Source organism: Mastomys coucha, unplaced genomic scaffold, assembly GCF_008632895.1.
Source record: "Mastomys coucha isolate ucsf_1 unplaced genomic scaffold, UCSF_Mcou_1 pScaffold23, whole genome shotgun sequence".
In the NCBI taxonomy this organism is placed as follows: Eukaryota; Metazoa; Chordata; class Mammalia; order Rodentia; family Muridae; genus Mastomys; species Mastomys coucha.
The window spans coordinates 94,093,955-94,111,964 of NW_022196906.1; the positions used below are offsets into that span (position 1 = coordinate 94,093,955).

Sequence of the window (18,010 nt, forward strand, 5' to 3'; positions counted from 1 at the left end):
GTAGGGAGGCTAAGGTATAAAGATTAAGCTAGAAAGAAGTCTGGGCTTCATAATAAGCTCCAGGCTGTTACAGAGTTAGACCTTTCTCATTACTTTAATAGAAAAAGACAAGAAATAAAAAAGAAAGATCATGGAAGTAGACTCATTAAAACTCTATGTGTCTATGTATGTGTTTGTGTGGTGTGTATATTTGTATATGTGTCTGTTCGACTATGTGTGTCTATGTGGTGGTATATATATATGAATATATACATATATATATATATACATATATATATACATATATATATGCTGGGATTTGAACCCAGGACCTTTCGAATATTAAGCATGTACTGTAATCACTGAGCAAAACCCACAGACCCAACTAAAACAAGTTTGAAAGAGTTTGAGAAGATCATGAGAGATGACAAGATGGTGACCTGTGTTGGATCCCCAGAACCTATGTAAAGGTGAGAGAAGATCAACCCCATAAAGCTTTTCTCTGACCTCCACATGGGTGCTATGGCATTCACTGCCCACAATAATAGAAAAATAAATAGTTTTTAAAGAATAAGAGTGAAGGGACCAATTCACACATTCCAAGACTGACAGTAATTAAGAGTACATGTGGGGCTGGAAAGATGGCTTAGAGGGTCAGAGCACTGACTGTTCTTCCAGAGGTCCTGAGTTCAATTCCCAGCAACCACATGGTGGCTCACAACCATCTGTAATGGGATCTAATGCCCTCTTCTGGTCTGGTGTGTCTGAAGACAGCTACAGTGTACTCACATACATAAAATAAACAAATCTAAAAAAAAAAAAAAAAGTGCACTGCGTGGTATCCACAAAGACATAGATACACAGAGCAAAAGGAGAAAATAAAGATCTCAGAAAAATCCACTTAAATATGTTCAAGTTTGATTTGACAAAGACACAAAAAGTTCGTAGAGGAATGAGAGCCTCTAAAACAAATAATAGTGGGAAGTTTGGTATGTTCGGGGGAATAAACCTCACATGCTATATAATAATGAATGCAAGTGGATCTTAACCTCACAAAAGATGACTGCCTAGAACACATAAGAACACTCAAGCTGGGCATGCATTTAATCCCAGCACTTGGGAGGCAGACGCAGGTGGATTTCTGAGTTTGAGGCCAGCCTGGTCTACAGAGTGAGTTCCAGGACAGCCAGGGCTACACAGAGAAACCCTGTCTCAAAAAACCAGAAAAAGAACACTCAAAACATAACAATAGGTAATCAAACACCTGAAAGATAAGATGAAAAGGCATGAAGAGACATTTTACCAAGGGAAAATATACAGATAGCAAACAAGTGCATGAAAAGATATTTAAATCAGAGTAGGCAGGATGGTTCAGTGGTTAAGAGCACTGACTGCTTTTCCAGAGAACCCAGGTTCAATTCCCAGCACCAACACAGCAGCCCACAACCATCTGTAACTCCAGCTCCAGGGGATCCAATACCTTCTTCTAGCCTCCAAGGGCACAGGTAGCCCAAACAGCCATACATGGCTGTTTATTTTGTTTAGTAAAATTTTGTTTAAAGATGCTTAAATTTGTTTCCTATGGAGGAAATGCAAATTAACATGAGACAGCACTGCACAGCTATCTGGATGGCATTGCTAGTTAGTTAAAGTTATAAAACAAAATTCTGGCAAGGACAGAGGAGATGGATCCCTCATACACTGCTGGTAGAATTGTAAACTGGCACACTGATTCTGAAAAAAAAAAAAATGGGTTGGCAGTTTCTCTTAAAACTAAATATGCAGCCAGGCAGTGGTGGCACACACCTTTAATCCCAGCACTTGGGAGGCAGAGACAGGCGGATTTCTGAGTTTGAAGCCAGTCTGGTCTACAGAGTGAGTTCCAAGACAGCCAGGGCTACACAGAGAAATCCTGTCTCCAGAAACTAAACAAACAAACAAACAAACAAACAAAAAAAACCTAAATATGCAATTACTCTTTGACTTAGCAGTTGTGATCTTGGGCATTTATGCTAGAGAAATGGAAATTTCTGCCATATAAGATGTGCATATGAATGTTTGAAGTTGAACTGGAACGGGCCCAAGTGTCTTCCAATAGGTGACTGCTTACAAAGGGTGAATGTTACAAAGGGTAACACGTAGATAATGGAAGGGGGCTGTGAGCAAGGAACCCAAGGATTTGCTAGAGGCTCAGGGTGGCAAGGGAACAGATTGGCCCCTCCAACCTCCAGAAGGGACATAGTGATGCTAACAACATGAGGCGCTCCTGTATAAACTGTCAGCCAGACAGTTTATTTGGAAATTATTTCAGACTCTGAGAGCAGCTGCACAGTAGCGGGAGGAACTTGTGCATGCCCTCATCCGTCCTTCCACGCATCCACAGCCACAGCATGACTGTGAAGGAAGACTGAGATAGAACCGCAGGGTCACTAGCTACGCGTCAGTCTCTAATCTGTTCCTCCAGTTTTCCCCCTTCTTGCTTTCTTTTCTTTCTTCCAGGAACTAATCCAGGATTCCCCATGTAGCTGTCACGTCTAGTTAGTCTCCCCCAGTCTGTTCTCAATCTGTCTTTGTCTTTTATGACCTTGACATTTCTGAGGAGCAACTGTGCTGGCTGCTTTATAGATTTGGTCTCAGTTTGAGTCCGTCTGTTTTCACCAGGCTTCAGTGAAGTTATTAAGGGTTGTTTGCTCTTATTGCCATTACATCCCAAGAGTGACAGGATGGTGCACCAAGTCCAGTTCCTTCAGTATCTTTCACGAATTTCTCAAAGACCGATGAAGGTCCCCCGCTCCCATCCTAGTTTCCTGGGGGCAGTGGGGAGATCAGTCTTAGGTTGTCCCTTTCATCATGTTAGCTGGAGACTGGTCTCAGCTATGTGACTGCGCCCCGACGGAGATGTTCAGATCAGCGCTGGTAAGCTGCTGGTTCCGGACAGGCTGCAACATCTCTTGACCTTTGACCTCATAGTAAGATCCCTGGCTCCCACACTCTAAAGTTATGTCTGTCAATCACTGCTTTGCCCTGTGAAGTCCAACCCCAGTGAATGGAGTCTGGTCTGAAGCTGTGAATAATTTCTCCGGCTGAGTGAGGGTGGTGCTGTGTACCTTGATGCAACAAAGGCATATGTGTTCCTAAGGCCTAATATGCTCCATTTGGCCCCCTTCCATGAGATACACCAAAACTCTCAGGCAAAGTCTACTATGCATGCTTGCTGTGGGCACTCATTTCCATCTTTCTACATGCTCCAAACCAGGGCAAGTCCAAGCAACCGATTGCAAAATGTTTATACACGTTTGCCTTGTATGCACAGGACACGGTATCAATATGTGTAACTATCAGATGTTAATCTTGATCTATGAAGCTACCAATTTACCTGTTAAAGTTAATAAATGTGCTGGGAAAGACCTGTGAGAGTATGCAAATTCCTTTCAGCCTTTCATGCACTAATTCTGACAGGTGTTGGTAGGTAGCTCTTTCGGCAACCACTGCAGCTGTAATCTGAGTTTCTTTGAACTAAACTAGGATTCTCCCATAAGGAAGAGCCGCTTCTCCTCCACTGCTGGTTATGTTTCCAGTGATGGACGTAAGTGAATAGACTCCTAGGTACTGCTTTCCTGTTATGGTTAAAACCCAATGCTACTATTACTTGTTTTGTTATTTGGTTGTTCCAGTATTGCTTATGGAAACTCAGGTTGATTCTTGGTTCTTGTCACCCACACACACACACTCTCTGTCTCTCTGTCTCTGTCTCTGTCTCTGTCTCTCTGTCTCTCTGTCTCTCTGTCTCTCTGTCTCTCTGTCTCTCTCTCTCTCTCTCTCTCTCTCTCTCTCTCTCTCTCCATTTTCCTCTTGTCGGATTCCTTTGGTTTGGGGTTGTTTGTTTGTTTTGTTTCTTGAGACAGGATCTATGTAGCCTTTGCTGGCTTCAAACCCAGAGATCCCCGGCCTCTGCTTCTGAGTGCTGAGGTTAAATGCATGCATCATCACACCCCACCTTGTCAACTGACTTTAAAATAATAACTCTACAAATTTCAAATATCAAAACCAAGGCACGCTGTGGGTCAATGACCACCAAAAAGAAATCCCAGACTCGATTTGGATTTTGCCAATTCTTCTATGAACAACTGCTTCCATTCCAGGATCCAGCCCAAGATGCTCTGCCACTTTTGGGCCCCCATCCTATTTTAAGCACGTTATGGCTTACTACGTGTTGCTCCTGTCTCATCTTGCATTCTCCTTGCCCAGTCTTGTAAGCATCCACTTCTCTAAAGAGCCCCACCCAGGGTGTTTCTAAAATCCCAGTGCCTAGGCTGCTCCCCAGATGAATTTGGAATTCATGACCATGCAGCCCCAAGGGGCCCCAGTGTTCATCTGAGACTCGAACACTGACCTAGAGCTTACTTCTGGTGGATAAAGAATAGTCTGAAATACTTTAAACCCCCAGGGTTAAAGGTTGCAGTATATTTTCTAGCAAGCTTTATGTGTACTGTAGACAGGGAATGGTTGTGTTCGTCTCTAGTCAGCACCTAAGCTCAGAGCCCATCACAGAAAAGGAGCTCAGTGAAGGAAACTGAGCAAGTGAGCCACACACATCTTGACTTGCATCAGGAGTTAGCTTAGGCCTGGTGGGTCTCCTAATCTCTCAGCCATCGAGGTCCTTTTAGTTGCTCTAAGATTCACATCTCCCAAACAGCTGTCTCCTAAAATCTTAAGTGCAAGGGAGGCAGCATGAAGGCATCCTCCACTAAGCCACAGGGCAAACCTTCCAGACAGAAACTGCTGCACCTCTTCCTACCTGGTCACCTCTGGTCACCTCTGGACCCCCTCCGGTCACCTCTGCTTGCTTGGTTCCCCTTCCGCCACCCCTTCCTCCAACAGTCTTTAAGATAATTGCATTGGGGAAGGCATTCATCCCCTTGATCCCTTCACTCTGTCACCCTCCTTTTTTTTTTTAGCCTGCATCTATGTCTCCCCTCCTTCTCCACAGAAGGACAACGCACATAGAACTTTTGTCTGGAGCTGCTAAATCAGAGTCGAACTCCAATTCCCCCATTGATCATATACCTGGACAAAGAACTGAACTTTTCTGAGTCTTGGTTCCTGGTGTAAAATGGGGATCATCAGACCCGCTTTGCAGATCGATGTGTCTGAAGAACTTTTATTGCTAATCTAGAAGATACAGTGTACTCAGAAATGTGAGCCATGTCTACTGGCACAGGTTTAGAATTCAATCTACATGGGAGGGTGGAGCAGGAGGATTGCAGATTCAAGCCCTGCCTGGGTTACAGAGCAAGCTAGAAAATGTATGGAGACTCCAACTGACACATAAACAGTTACAAAAACCAAAACAAAAAACAAGCAGGGACAAGGCTCTGAGAATACAGTTCAGTAGTAGAGCAATTGCATCAAAATGCATTAGGTTATAGGTCCAGTCTTAGGAGATAAAGAAGAGAAGGAGAGACAGAGAGGAGGTAAGATAGAGGCAGGCAATTGTGACTACCATTTTTATTAGTATAGGAAGCAGTGTCCTAAATCCCCCACTACTATTTGGAAAGGGTGGAGCAAGTCGACTTTCTTCATCTACCAAGTGATCTGGGAAGCAACAGGAGCTCATTCTGCATTTGCAAAGTTCGCCTACATAGTCTTGAGGAAATGCTCAAAATTGCATGAAGGCAACTTTAGCTAGAACAAGTATCTTGTTTTAACCCCTCAAGACTTTAAGGTGGCTGTTATAAACATTTCACAGATGGGGAAGATGAAGTTGTATGACCAGTGGCTAAACTAAGTCACACACACACACACACACACACACACACACACACACACACAGAGACACGTGGAAGGGCGGGGATAGCAGGAGGACAGACAGACTGGCGGACTGACACATTTGCCATGACAAGTTTGTGAAGGTCAGAGGACAACTTGAGGAAGCTGTTTCTCTCCTTCCACCGTTTAGGTTCTGAGGATTGAACTCAGTTGTCAGGCTTGGCAACAAAGTACATTTACCTCAACAGGCCCTGTGGGAAAATTATAACAACAAAGGCCGGTAACAGAATGCATCAACTGTGAAGATAGCAAGAGGCCTGCAGTCTACATTTGTTTTCTGAAAGGAGTGAGATATAGGCTCAAATAAATACAGGATGAGCCCTGCATATATAGACGACAATCGTGGACAGCATTTGCTGAGCCTTTAGAACACTGAAGGTTTGGGGGCCAGAAATACCGTCCATTTCTATGTCAGCTAAACTTGAAAAAGTTGCCTTAGTGCACAAGGCTCCCACCGACACCACAAAGTAACAAGTGCGTATGTTGGAGTATTTAAACTAGAAATTTCTCTTAAATGCAGTTTGACTTAAAGAAACACTAACAGGTTAGGAAGGAGCTGCAGTTTTGGAACAATAAAGAAGGTAATTACAAGAAGCCAGGAGTGGAACAGAAAATTACGCAATCTTATCAGGAGAGAAAAAGCCCCCAAACCAAATCTATTTTTAAATGGTATGAAGTACCTTTTTCTATAATGACCAAGAGAGAAATCTAATTTTTATAAATCTTATGCCCACTATGAAGCTTATAAATGTCTTTTTGTATTTCTCAGAATTTTTGATCATTTTAAATGCCACATGGAAAATAACTGCAATAACTTATAACTTAACCCTTCAAATACCAGATGAAATAGCAAAATGCACAGAACCCTGCAGACTATATTATATATATATATAATTATATATATAATATATATATAATTATATATATATTAGTGACATCTTTCTAGATTGTTCTATGGATATGAGGAGGAAAATTTCCAAATAGAATGCAGTCATTTGAGATGCAGAAAATGGAGATTAAAAGGTTTTACAAAAAATAGACATTTTAATTCAACCCTAAACCCAGGAAATATCTGTCACCATCTTAACCTATATTCATGGCCCAAACTATCAGTTGTATTTAAATTCATTCTTACCAGTGAGAAAACCCCAGGTCATGCTGTAGAAAAACCACATGATCAGACTTGTCCAGACTCCTTGTAAAGCCATTGTGCTGGCCTGTTTGGTGTGAGGGTCTCTGGCAAACTTAGCTCACCCTGAGGCACGGTTTTCCTCCAGAATGCGGCTGTGTGTCCATCCTCGCCATTTCGCTTCAGGAAGCAGATGCTGGTGGGGAGGTGAGGTTTGCCATGAAGCTCGAAGAGTTCTGAAAAGGGGAGCCGGCCCAAATGCTCGAAATGGGCGGACTTCGCAGCACCCTCCTTTTTGCCCAAACCCAGATATTGCAACAGGGGGAGTGGCCTGTCAGAGTTCCAGAGAATGGCTAAGTGGGGAACCTGAGACATCTGCCTGAGGGAGGCATCTGGGCATCCAGGCTGCTGTGCAGGGCCCTGGGTCAAACCAGTGAGCAGCCAGGATGATTTTCCCTACTCATCAAGTAGCTTCCTCTGCCAAGTACCTCTCTGCCTGTTCATTCGAGCTGGGGCTAATTAGCTCTGTGCTAATAAATACTTCTGGGAGAGCGGAGAAGTTAAATTGCCATTGTGTTCTACAGTGCTAGGGTTGAATGCAGGGCTTTGGGCAAGCTACACAGGCACTATGCCACGAAGCTACATCTCAGCCCTGTTGCCTCCATTAGAAATACCACTTTAAAAGTCAAAACATAAAGAATAATGGTTTTATATCTAAAAATCTGCAAAAAGAAAATGTAGGCCATAATAAGCTAACAAGATTGACATCTTGATGTAGAAGAAACAACAAATGGAAATTAAAAATGTGAACAGGATTCGTTACCAAATTTCTTTTTTTTAAATATTGAATCCTGAGAATGTACTCCTGAAAATTAAAAGTAATTTTAAAACTTTTTTTTTGGTTTTTCAAGACAGGGTTTCTCTGTATAGCCCTGGCTGTCCTGGAACACACTCTGTAGACCAGGCTGGCCTCGAACTCAGAAATCCTCCTGCCTCTGCCTCCCAAGTGCTAGGATTAAAGGCATGCGCCACCGCTGCTCAGCTTTAAAACTTTGAAGGAAAATCTTGTAATAGAAATTGGCCCCTTAAACTTCAATTCCTTGAAGATTTTAAAAACCCCAATGTGCAAATTATAATGGTAAAATGAATACTAGTTTGAGAATGAACATTGATTCTTTTAATAGAACTTTTTTTTTATTCCAATTTTGTAACTTACTTGCAAGATAATTTTGGGACAGTCATTGATTCATTCAACAAACATTCACTAGAAGTTTACTATGTGCAAAATATGGGAATTCACAGTTCTTATCCTTTCCCAACTGATAAAGACGAATACATAACCATAGGGGTAATACTGACTACAGTGAAGGACCACTGGGGATACCGGAGTAGAAATTCCCAGTCTACTCTATGGGACTGTAGAAGGTTTCCTGAGGAGGAGACTGGCATGGAGTACTGAGCTAAAGAGAAAAAAAGTTAGCCACATCTGTTTGGTACAAGTAGCAAGCAAGACTTGGGTGGAAAGACATGGTGAGCCAGAAACAAGGCCTAGACAGCTTCCAGTGTTTTCTGAGGGACTTCCAGTTTCTCGTGAGAGCAAATAATAATACCAACAATAGGGTTATAAGCTCATATCTGACGGTGGCATATTCTGCATTTGAGCCCTCAAAGGTTTCTGAGGAAGCAAGGAAGGGGCAGACCAGGGGGGACTCTGTCAGGAATGCAGGTGAGAGATGCTGTCAGCCTGCTCTAGGTTTCCTATGTCCGTGGGAAAAACCAAAAACCTCAAGACGCAGGATTGGGAGGGGCTGGGATGAGGAGTCAGACAGGCCTTTCCCGTTCTGCCTTGGACAGACAGCAGTGGAGAGAACAGAAGGGAGCAGGGTAAGGATCAGAGGTGAGGAGAACATAATCTGTCCCAACACGGGGAGTAACTGGGACTAGTGGGACCCCGGCATGCAGGAACTCCGCCAGCCTAGTGGCACGGGTTCCTTATGGTCTGGGCAGGTGCCCTGAACAGACTTTGGGTGCAAACTCCGAAGCCAGTCCCACCACACCCAGAGGAAGCTCCACTCCCGGGCACTCTAACACACCCAGGATACCAGGATCTCAGGATCCCAGAGACAGCTTGACTCCCAGGAGTTCTGATATACCCAGGATCTCAGGATCCCAGGATCTCTGAATCCTGGACCACAGAGACAGCTTGAATCTGAGGAGTTCTGACACAGCCCGGATCACAGGAAGGACAGGCTCCAGTCAGATTTAGCCAGGGTAGGTAGCACTAGAGATAACCAGGTGGTGGGAGGCAAGCTTAAGAACATAAGCAACAGAAACCAAGGTTACTTGGCATCATCAGAACCCAATTCTCCCACCATAGCAAGTCCTGGACATACCATCACACGGGAAAATATACCATCATACCGGAAAAGCAAGATTCAGATCTAAAATCACTTCTCATGATGATACAGAACTTTAAGAAGTATACAAATAACTCCCTTAAAGAAACACAGGAGAACACAGGTAAAGAGCTAGAAGCCCTTAAAGAGGAAACACAAAAATCCCTTAAAGAATTACAGGAAAACACAATCAAACAGACGAAGGAAACGAACAAAATCTTCCAGGATCTAAAAATGGGAACTAGAAACAATAAAGAAATCACAAAGGGTGGCAACCCTAGAGTTATAAAACCTAGGAAAGAGACCAGGAGTCACAGATGCAAGCATCACCAACAGAATACAAGAAATAGAAGAGAGAATCTCAGGGGCAGAAGACACCTTAGAAAACATTGACACAACAGTCAAAGAAAATGCAAAAAGGAAAGAGCTCCTAACCCAAAACATCCAGGAAATCCAGGACACAATGAGAAGACCAAACCTAAGGATAATAGGTATATAAGAGAGTGAAGATTCCCAACTTAAAGGGCCAGTAAATATCTTCAACAAAATTATAGAAAAAAAACTTCCCTAACCTAAAGAAAGAGATGCCCATAAACATACAAGAAGCATACAGAATTCCAAATAGACTGAACCAGAAAAGAAATTCCTCCCATCACATAATAATCAAAACACCAAATGCACTAAACAAAGAAAGAATTTTAAAAGCAGTAAAGGGAAAAGGCCTATCAGAATTACACCAGATTTCTCACCAGAGACTATGAAAGCTAGAAGATCCTGGGCAGATGTCATACAAACCCTACAAGAACACAAATGCCAGCCCAAGCTACTATACCCAGCAAAACTTTCAACTACCATAGATGGAGAAAACAAGGTATTCCATGACAAAACAAAGTTTACGTAATATCTTTCCACAAATCCAGCCCTACAAAGGATAATAGATGGAAAACATCAACATAAGGAGGGAAACTTCACCCTAGAAAAAGCAAGAAAGTAATATTTCAACAAACCCACAAAACATAATTCCACCTCTTAAAACAAAAATAACAGGGCTGGTGAGATGGCTCAGCAGGTAAGAGCACTGACTGCTCTTCCGAAGGTCCTGAGTTCGGATCCCAGCAACCACATGGTGGCTCACAACCACCCATAATGAGATTGGACACCCTCTTCTGGTTGAAGACAGCTGCAATGAAGACAGCTACAGTGAATTACGCCATAGCTAGCAGGGCCAGAGCGAGAGAGGCTGGAGCAAGCAGGGCCGGCAGAGGTCCTGAGTTCAATTCCCAGCAGCCACACATATGATAGCTCATGGCCATCTGTACAGCTACAGTGTACTCATACACATAAAATAAATAAAATAAATCTTAAAAAAAAAAGGAAATAACAATCACTTTTCCTTAATATCTCTTAATATAAAAATTAATATTACCAACATATCCTAACCAATTGAAATTCAAAAATATAAGGAATTAGAAATTTGTTGGCTGTCATTCAGTGGTCTAATTTGGTAATTGGAGAAATAGGTCCAATATTGTACAATCCATATAAACTTTCTGCTTGTTTGTACGTGACAGTGTCTTTCTGTGCATGACATAATGGTCTTGAAATCATGCTTCTCCTATCTCAGCCTCTCTATTAGTAGGATTGTTTATTTGATGTTCTTACACTATACTATGGTTTTCAGAACAGCTTACATATTTCAAAATTATTTATACAGTCAAAAGAAATATAGACAATTAATTTGGGAGGTGGCTTGAAAGAGAACAACAAAGAGAGAGACTGAATGTTTTGCTTGATATTTATAATTATTGTATCAATTTTGGAGAAGAGGAACTTATAAGTTATTCTTTTTCGGAGATGAATGCTTTTCAAAATCATCACAGCCAATAAATCAGAATCTTACCCTCACCTAATGTCTATGCCACCCTCCAAGCAGAACTATTGTTCATTGAAATGTTAATGAATGAGTTCATGGATAGACCATCTTAATACACACACCATTTCTTAAATGAATGTAACCTGTTCCCTATGGGCTCAGAATGATGACAATCACTCAAGTCAAATAGCTTTAACCATAGCAGGAAATATGTATCCAAATAATCGTGCCTACAATTCATTCTTTGGCGCAGCAGAACTGTCAACTCTTAGCTAATATGGAGGTAAAATCCTTTGGTGATGTGAGGGTCATTGAAGTACAGCCTTATTACAATGAACTCCAAAGTCTAAAAATTGTTATTTTGGATTTGTAGAATAGTAAGAGCCAAGATTTTAAAGCTCTACTAAAAACAAAACAAAGAGACTATGTTCATTTAATAACATGTCCATCATTTTCATAATTGGTATAAAAATATATATTGTGTTGAATATAATAAAAAAGACAATAATATTTTTAAAAAAGGAAAGGAGCAGAGTAAGGTTGGGTCAAGACAGACAGGATTAGGGGTCTGTAGAAAGAGGCTGCATGCACACAGCCTCATACACTCTGATTTGAAGCATATGTGAGCAGTCACACTCCTCACTATGTAAATAAGCTATCTCAAATTGATGTCAAGGAAATGGAAACTTTCCCCTGCCTATGGAGAGAACTTGTGCAAAGAACATGTCCATTAAGGAGGGTGTGAATACATATTCACAAGAACATGAACTAGAAAGATAGGGGTGGGGTGGGAAGTTAGCTCAGAGAAGTGGATCCAGTACAAACTACCATCCTGAAAACAATGAGGCATGATGTGATTGCTGAAGCAGAGTGCAGAAGAGAGTCCCCAGTGAGTTAATCATTAAAAAATGTCCCCTGGATATAACAACTGGAAAGTCATTGTAATCCCAGCAAAGAGGAGTTCCTGTGGAAGTCTTGGATCAGAACTTAGATCATTGTGGGCTGAAGAGTAAATGGAAAAACTAATGACCATTTGATGCACAAGAAGAAAACAATTCCATCAGCCTTACTTTTTTTTTTTTCATTTACAAAGGAATGTCTTGCAAAATAGTTGTGGGAATCAAGAATGGGGGCAGGAAAATTCAGCACGAATATGACCAACTCCAAGTTCTTTTCATTTAACTGCTTTCCAGTTAACACTAAAAGGAGTGTGACCCATGAAATTAATAAAGGTTTAGAGAATAAGCAGGAAGTAGGTCTCAAAATGGAATATACCCACCTATGTTTGAAAAGAAGGGGCTGGATGAGTTCACAACTCAGCCATCCAGTTAGAGCAACTTGAGCAACGTTTGAGATGGAAACATTGAGAATACTTAGTGAATCAAAGGACAAAAAAGGAAACGCAGACAGAAGTAATGCAATCAAGAGTCAAGACTCACATGGCTGAGCTGTGGGGCAGTCTGCCACCAAGCCACGGGATCATAAAATGGTTAGTTCTGCTTGGCATGAGTCTATACCAAGACAAACCAGCCAAACGTTACCACCCTGACTGGTGTCTGCCAATCTTTCACAAGCAACTACAGGGAGAATCTGTCCCAAACTTAGCACACGCCTATAGCGCAGTGAGAGGTAATGTCATTAGCCTATCGTAGCTTTTGAATTAATCCTTCTCAAGCCTGGGCACCACCCAGTACAGAGGTCAGATGTTATGCCTCTGCCTGGGCCATTACACCAGATGAAGACTTCTGGATGGCTATGCCTCATTTGTTCAACCCTCCCCCTGATATTCCTGGTTGGGCTCTTGCTTGCTTCTCTTCTGCTTTGTCAATTCTCCTATACTATCTCATCAACCAGTTGTGATGCCTATCTATGCAACATGCCCAAACTAAACTATCCTTTACCCTGTTGCCTCCATTTTTTGTTGTTGTTGTTATTGTTGTTGTTGACACAAGGTCTCAAGGAGCCAAGACTGGTCTCAAATTCACTATGTAGCCAAATTCACAGATAATCTTTAACTTTCTGATCTTCTTGTCTCCATTCCCAAATTGCTGGGACTGGTATACATCAACATGCACGGTTTGGATGGCACTGGAAATCAAACCCAGAGGCCTGTGCAGGCTAGATACCATTCTACCATCTGATCTACATCCCAGCCCTGCTGTCTGCATTTCTGGGATTAATTTTCTGCAGAATTGGAGGATCATTCAGGTTTGAAGATAAACTGGTAAGTTGGATGTATAAGTGGGCAGTCGAAAAATAGCACTTACCTCCTCCTACTTGCTACTTAAATCTTTAGTATTTAATTTTGTTAGGAAAAACAAGGACTTTATGTAGAGAGGAAGTGAGGCAGAAAGAAAATTTTGATGGCCATTTTTTCCACCCCAAATCCAAGGTTCACTCTTCAGACTGTGGAGAGTCCAGGCACAGGCCAACAGGGAAATTATTCTCTTCCTGTAATCTACCTTTACCCTCTCTACTTGCATCACACCAAGATCTCCATATACTGTGTTTTAGCATAGCTGACATCTAGCTGTCATTTCTTTTTCCTGGAAGTGATGCAGAGAATCTAGACAGTGGAATTCCTTTTAAGACCCTTTTGTATCCAGCACAGCTCCTGCACTCCCGCTTAATTTCTACATTGCCAGACTCCAGTTTTCAGAACTCTTGCATGCCTTTTAAACTTTCTCTGTGAGGCTGGAGAAACGGTCCCGTGGTTAACAGTACCAGCTGCTCTTCCAGAGAATCTGGGTTCAATTTCTACCGCACCTCCTCACCCCAACCCCAGCCCAATGGTGGCTTTCAACCTTTTCCAGTTCTCAGGGATCCAATCCCCTGGGTCTCCCCTCCAAGGACACCAATACACATGCAGGCAAAATACTCATACACATTTTTTAAAAGTTAAAAAATAAAAACAAACCAAACAAAATCCAAAAAAAATCTCTCTTCGAACAAAGTCATTTCAATTTACTGACAGGCTTTAAGAAATTAATCTCTTGGAATTAATAGGTTAAACCTTTAAAACTCTCAAAACTGTCATCTTCCTGAAGTTGTATCTAGTTTCTAGAAAACATTACCGAGTAACTCCCATTAAGATGGAGAATCAGGTTTTATTCTGGACAGTCCCTTGTAGTTAAAAGCTCCATCCTTGAACGAACCAAATACCACTTTAAAATTCTGGGAACCAGAAACAATGCTTTGTAAGTAAACATTTACATGAGAGTCTAATGCTTTTGGCTACAGTTTTTCAATTATGCGTTGGCCTTAAGTGGTGCCCACAACACCTAAGAGCTTTAATCAAAGACCCACTTCCACCTTCTGTAAATTCTCTGCTACAGCTTCATCCACTAGTCTTCCCCACTTAGGTTTTACAGCACTAGAATGCAAATTTCACAAAAGCTTTGTTTTTGTTTTCATTGTATTGCTGGGTGAGTACACCCTCACCTGAGCAACCAAAGAATCATTGTAAAAGGTAGAATTATTTTAGGGCAAGATGAGGAATGGGAGGAAGAGAGAGGGAGGCCCATTTTCTTAAGTTTCCACCACCTTCCAAAAGTGCTACAGATGGGAAGCAAGAATTTAACATAGGACTTTGAGGGACGCGCAAGATCAAACTATAGCAACAATTCAAAACTAAAATTTTCATCTTAAAACCAAGCCATGAAATCAGTGTTTGTTCTGTAAAATACCCCTCTATCTACAGCTTAGGACACATATTACATTTGACATTACTGCTCTAGAGAAGCCATGTTTACTCAGGAGTTACTAATTCCTTCTGTAAGTGTTCAAAATTCCCCAGCTATTCCTTACTTAGCCTATATTTAGACAACACTTACCCTCTTTCTGGAATCCATCTTTTTGCCTAGACAATTTCCCAGTGATAGATACCTGCCAGTTCATAAAGGTATAACTATGCCCAATGGTCAGTTTAAAACGGTCTTTTCTTCCTCCATGTTTTCTTAGATTACTACTTCAAAATACCTTATGTTGTTTTCCTGTTTGTCAGTGAGGTACGAGAGAAAGAAAACTTTTGTTAACAGTGAGACCAGCTCTCTCTGTGCTGTAAACTCATGTACTCTGAGTAGAATCATTTAAAGTTGGAGCTGGTTGAGCACTTTCCTAGCATGCATGAGGCACCTGTTCTACTGTCCAGCACTACAAAGAGAAATCTATCAGCCAGCTTGTCCCTACTAGGCTACTGGAGGCATCAAGCGAGTTCTGAAATTGATAGAAATTACTGTCCTGGCCAGAAAAAAAAAAATCCTATTTTGGTTTAAAACCCATCCATCTGTGTATATACCCAATGATAGCAAACCCTTCTTCCTCTTATAGTCCCAGCACGCAGTTAACTTCCTATTTCATTCAACAAGTCTAGGCAAACCACATATACTTTTAGGCCCAGAAACTCCTGTAAGTAAAATAGAAATGCACATGTAACAGCAAGAAATGAGGGTGTGGACTAGGCTTGTTTTGCTGTCTGCAGGGTTTAGAATATGGATTTGCTGAACACTACACTAACAGAATTAGCAGAATCAGGAGTCTGTTTTTCAAGTCTCTGAGATGTGATTCAGAAAATAAAAGTTTTATATTGAACAAAATTCAAGGAGTGGCCACAGGTGCAAAAACCTAGAAAACAGCTAAGAAAGCTATACAAAGGTTTCTTGTCTTGTAATAAAGTATTAAAATAAAAAAGCAAAAGCTGCAATTTTATACTCCAAATTCATTGATTTAGACATAGGAACTGTTTCTGAAAGATGGCAATTACATATGCAAGGTCAAAAATTCTATATGCAATAGGAAAAATAGGAAAAAACAATAAATCAATATGGTTGTAAGTTATGGGTTAAGAGTTGGGAAATAGTTTAATTATTCTGTTTGAATGTCTTTCACATGTGCATTATGGTACCATCCACATTAGCTTCCAAGCTGATTACTAACTTGGGAAATCACCTCACATTGTCAGCTTATTTTTAAACCATAAATTACAATGTTATCTGAAATCTCCTGTTTTAAGTGCTGTCAAGTTGAATACTACATAAGTTGAACAATACTTCTATATTTGGCTACATCATTAGCGGATAAAATTCTACACTTTTTCACAAGGGACGGGGTGTATCAGGAGAAAATGCATTTTTCCTAATTCTCAGTCGCCTCCATGGGCCATATTTTTGCAACCTCTAGACTGCAATGGCAGAGCAGTAAAATGACATGATTTGGATGCAACGTTCTAATAGCCTAAGTTGCTCATTGCTAGTTTTTTTACTCTGGCCATATGCTTGTTCTCCCTTTTTTGTCTGGGGGGTGCTTGGGATGGCATCCAGGCTTCTAGTGTGTTCTACTACAGAACTACAATTCCAACTCTGTTTTCAGATAGTGTCTTGATAAATTACCCAGGCATGGCTCACAATCTTCCTGCCTCAGCCTCTTGGGTAGCCAAAATTATAGGCTTCTAATACTGGGCTGGGTATCTTGTATTTTGTTCAATGGTGTCTGTAAAACAGCTTCAAGTCTTAGGTGTATGTGTTAACACAGATAGTGATTGTATGCAATATGCATTGTGAAAATACACAACTCACCCCCCTAAGATTTATGACCGAATATGAGACATAACATTTTTATAGCTCTTTGTTGTTCTTGTTGCTGTGAAGCTTGCACACATACATAAAGCTGCTTAAGAACAAAACCTCTTCCAAGATTCTAGAGAAGTTTTTGGAGACACAAGCCAGGCCGGACTGCAGGTATGATGTATACTTAAATTTGAGAACTAACCATCTCTTCATATACAGATGAAAGCTTTTGTAATAGCAATTTCCCAGGACCCACTTCTTAGTCTAAAACTAGCACACAGAGCGCAGTGTGTCAACACACACATAGCACTAGGTTTTAGATGTTCCTGTTATAAGTCTTACTACCCCAGCTATGTACACATTTTTCAAGGCTGTTCTAATTCCTAAGAAGATTGCTTCAAGGAAACTCATGCTTTATAAATAGCCTTTGGTTGAAGAGAAAGTTGAAAACATTTTTAAAAATCAATCAAATGTTTGAGGTACAAAGTAACAGTACACAGTCGGGCTTCATTCTACAGTTAAGAGTGCAGCTATTACTGCAGCACATCCACTTTCTACAAACTCTGGCTACAGCAGAATGCACGCATTCCACCTCAGCGCCGCTCCAGTGCTGCCTTCCCAAATCATTGGTGGCGCAGGTTTCCAGAAACAGCTATGTCCATGATAAAGTTACCTGCTTCTTTTTATAAAGGTCCACTTTGTTCAGGGGAGTAGGACGTACAAACAGAAAGCAAAAATAAAGTGTCAGCCAATGCTAAGAATGTTTACTACCTACGTACTCATTCTGAAACTATTCATAGTATCTTACACCTCCAAAGATATTATATATATAAAATCTTATATTAAACCAATCTACTACCATTTACCCTAAACAAACAAAAAAGAAAGAGAACTTGAAGACAAACGTAACTTTAAAAGCTTTCAAAGCAGGTGTCATAAAGATTGAAATTATGCATCAGTGCTTTAATTATGTCTGTGGGCTACACAGTGGGAGTGGCCAGGGCTGCCACCCAGTGGCTGCATCAGCCTCCAACTGATTTTAAGATTTAAATTAAAAATTTTAAGCTACTACAATGAAGGAAAAAGTGACACTACACAAGTTTAATTTTCGCCGGCTGTAAGTTTGCTCCATTGGGTTTAAAGCAGCAAAGAACAGCAGTGTTCTAGTGCTTATGTGGCATCAGAGGCTTTTGTTACTTTGCTTAAATTAAAAATTTCAGCCGGGCGGTGGTGGCGCACG

At 41.1% G+C, this 18,010-nt stretch overlaps 1 protein-coding gene across 2 annotated transcripts in view; it reads right to left on the reverse strand.

The window, feature by feature from the left end:
- The window catches only part of Il20rb (interleukin 20 receptor subunit beta), a 30,393-nt gene extending 23,066 nt beyond the window's left edge, over positions 1-7,327 (reverse strand). The window contains exon 1 of one of the 2 annotated variants that reach the window (XM_031344643.1): positions 7,063-7,327. In XM_031344643.1, the coding sequence (XP_031200503.1) occupies positions 7,063-7,312 (250 nt within the window). In that variant the 5' untranslated portion in view covers positions 7,313-7,327. Of the gene's footprint in view, positions 1-6,943 lie in introns of both variants that reach the window. The other variant, XM_031344644.1, reaches the window with a different exon arrangement.
- Between the last annotated feature and the right edge of the window lie 10,683 nt (positions 7,328-18,010).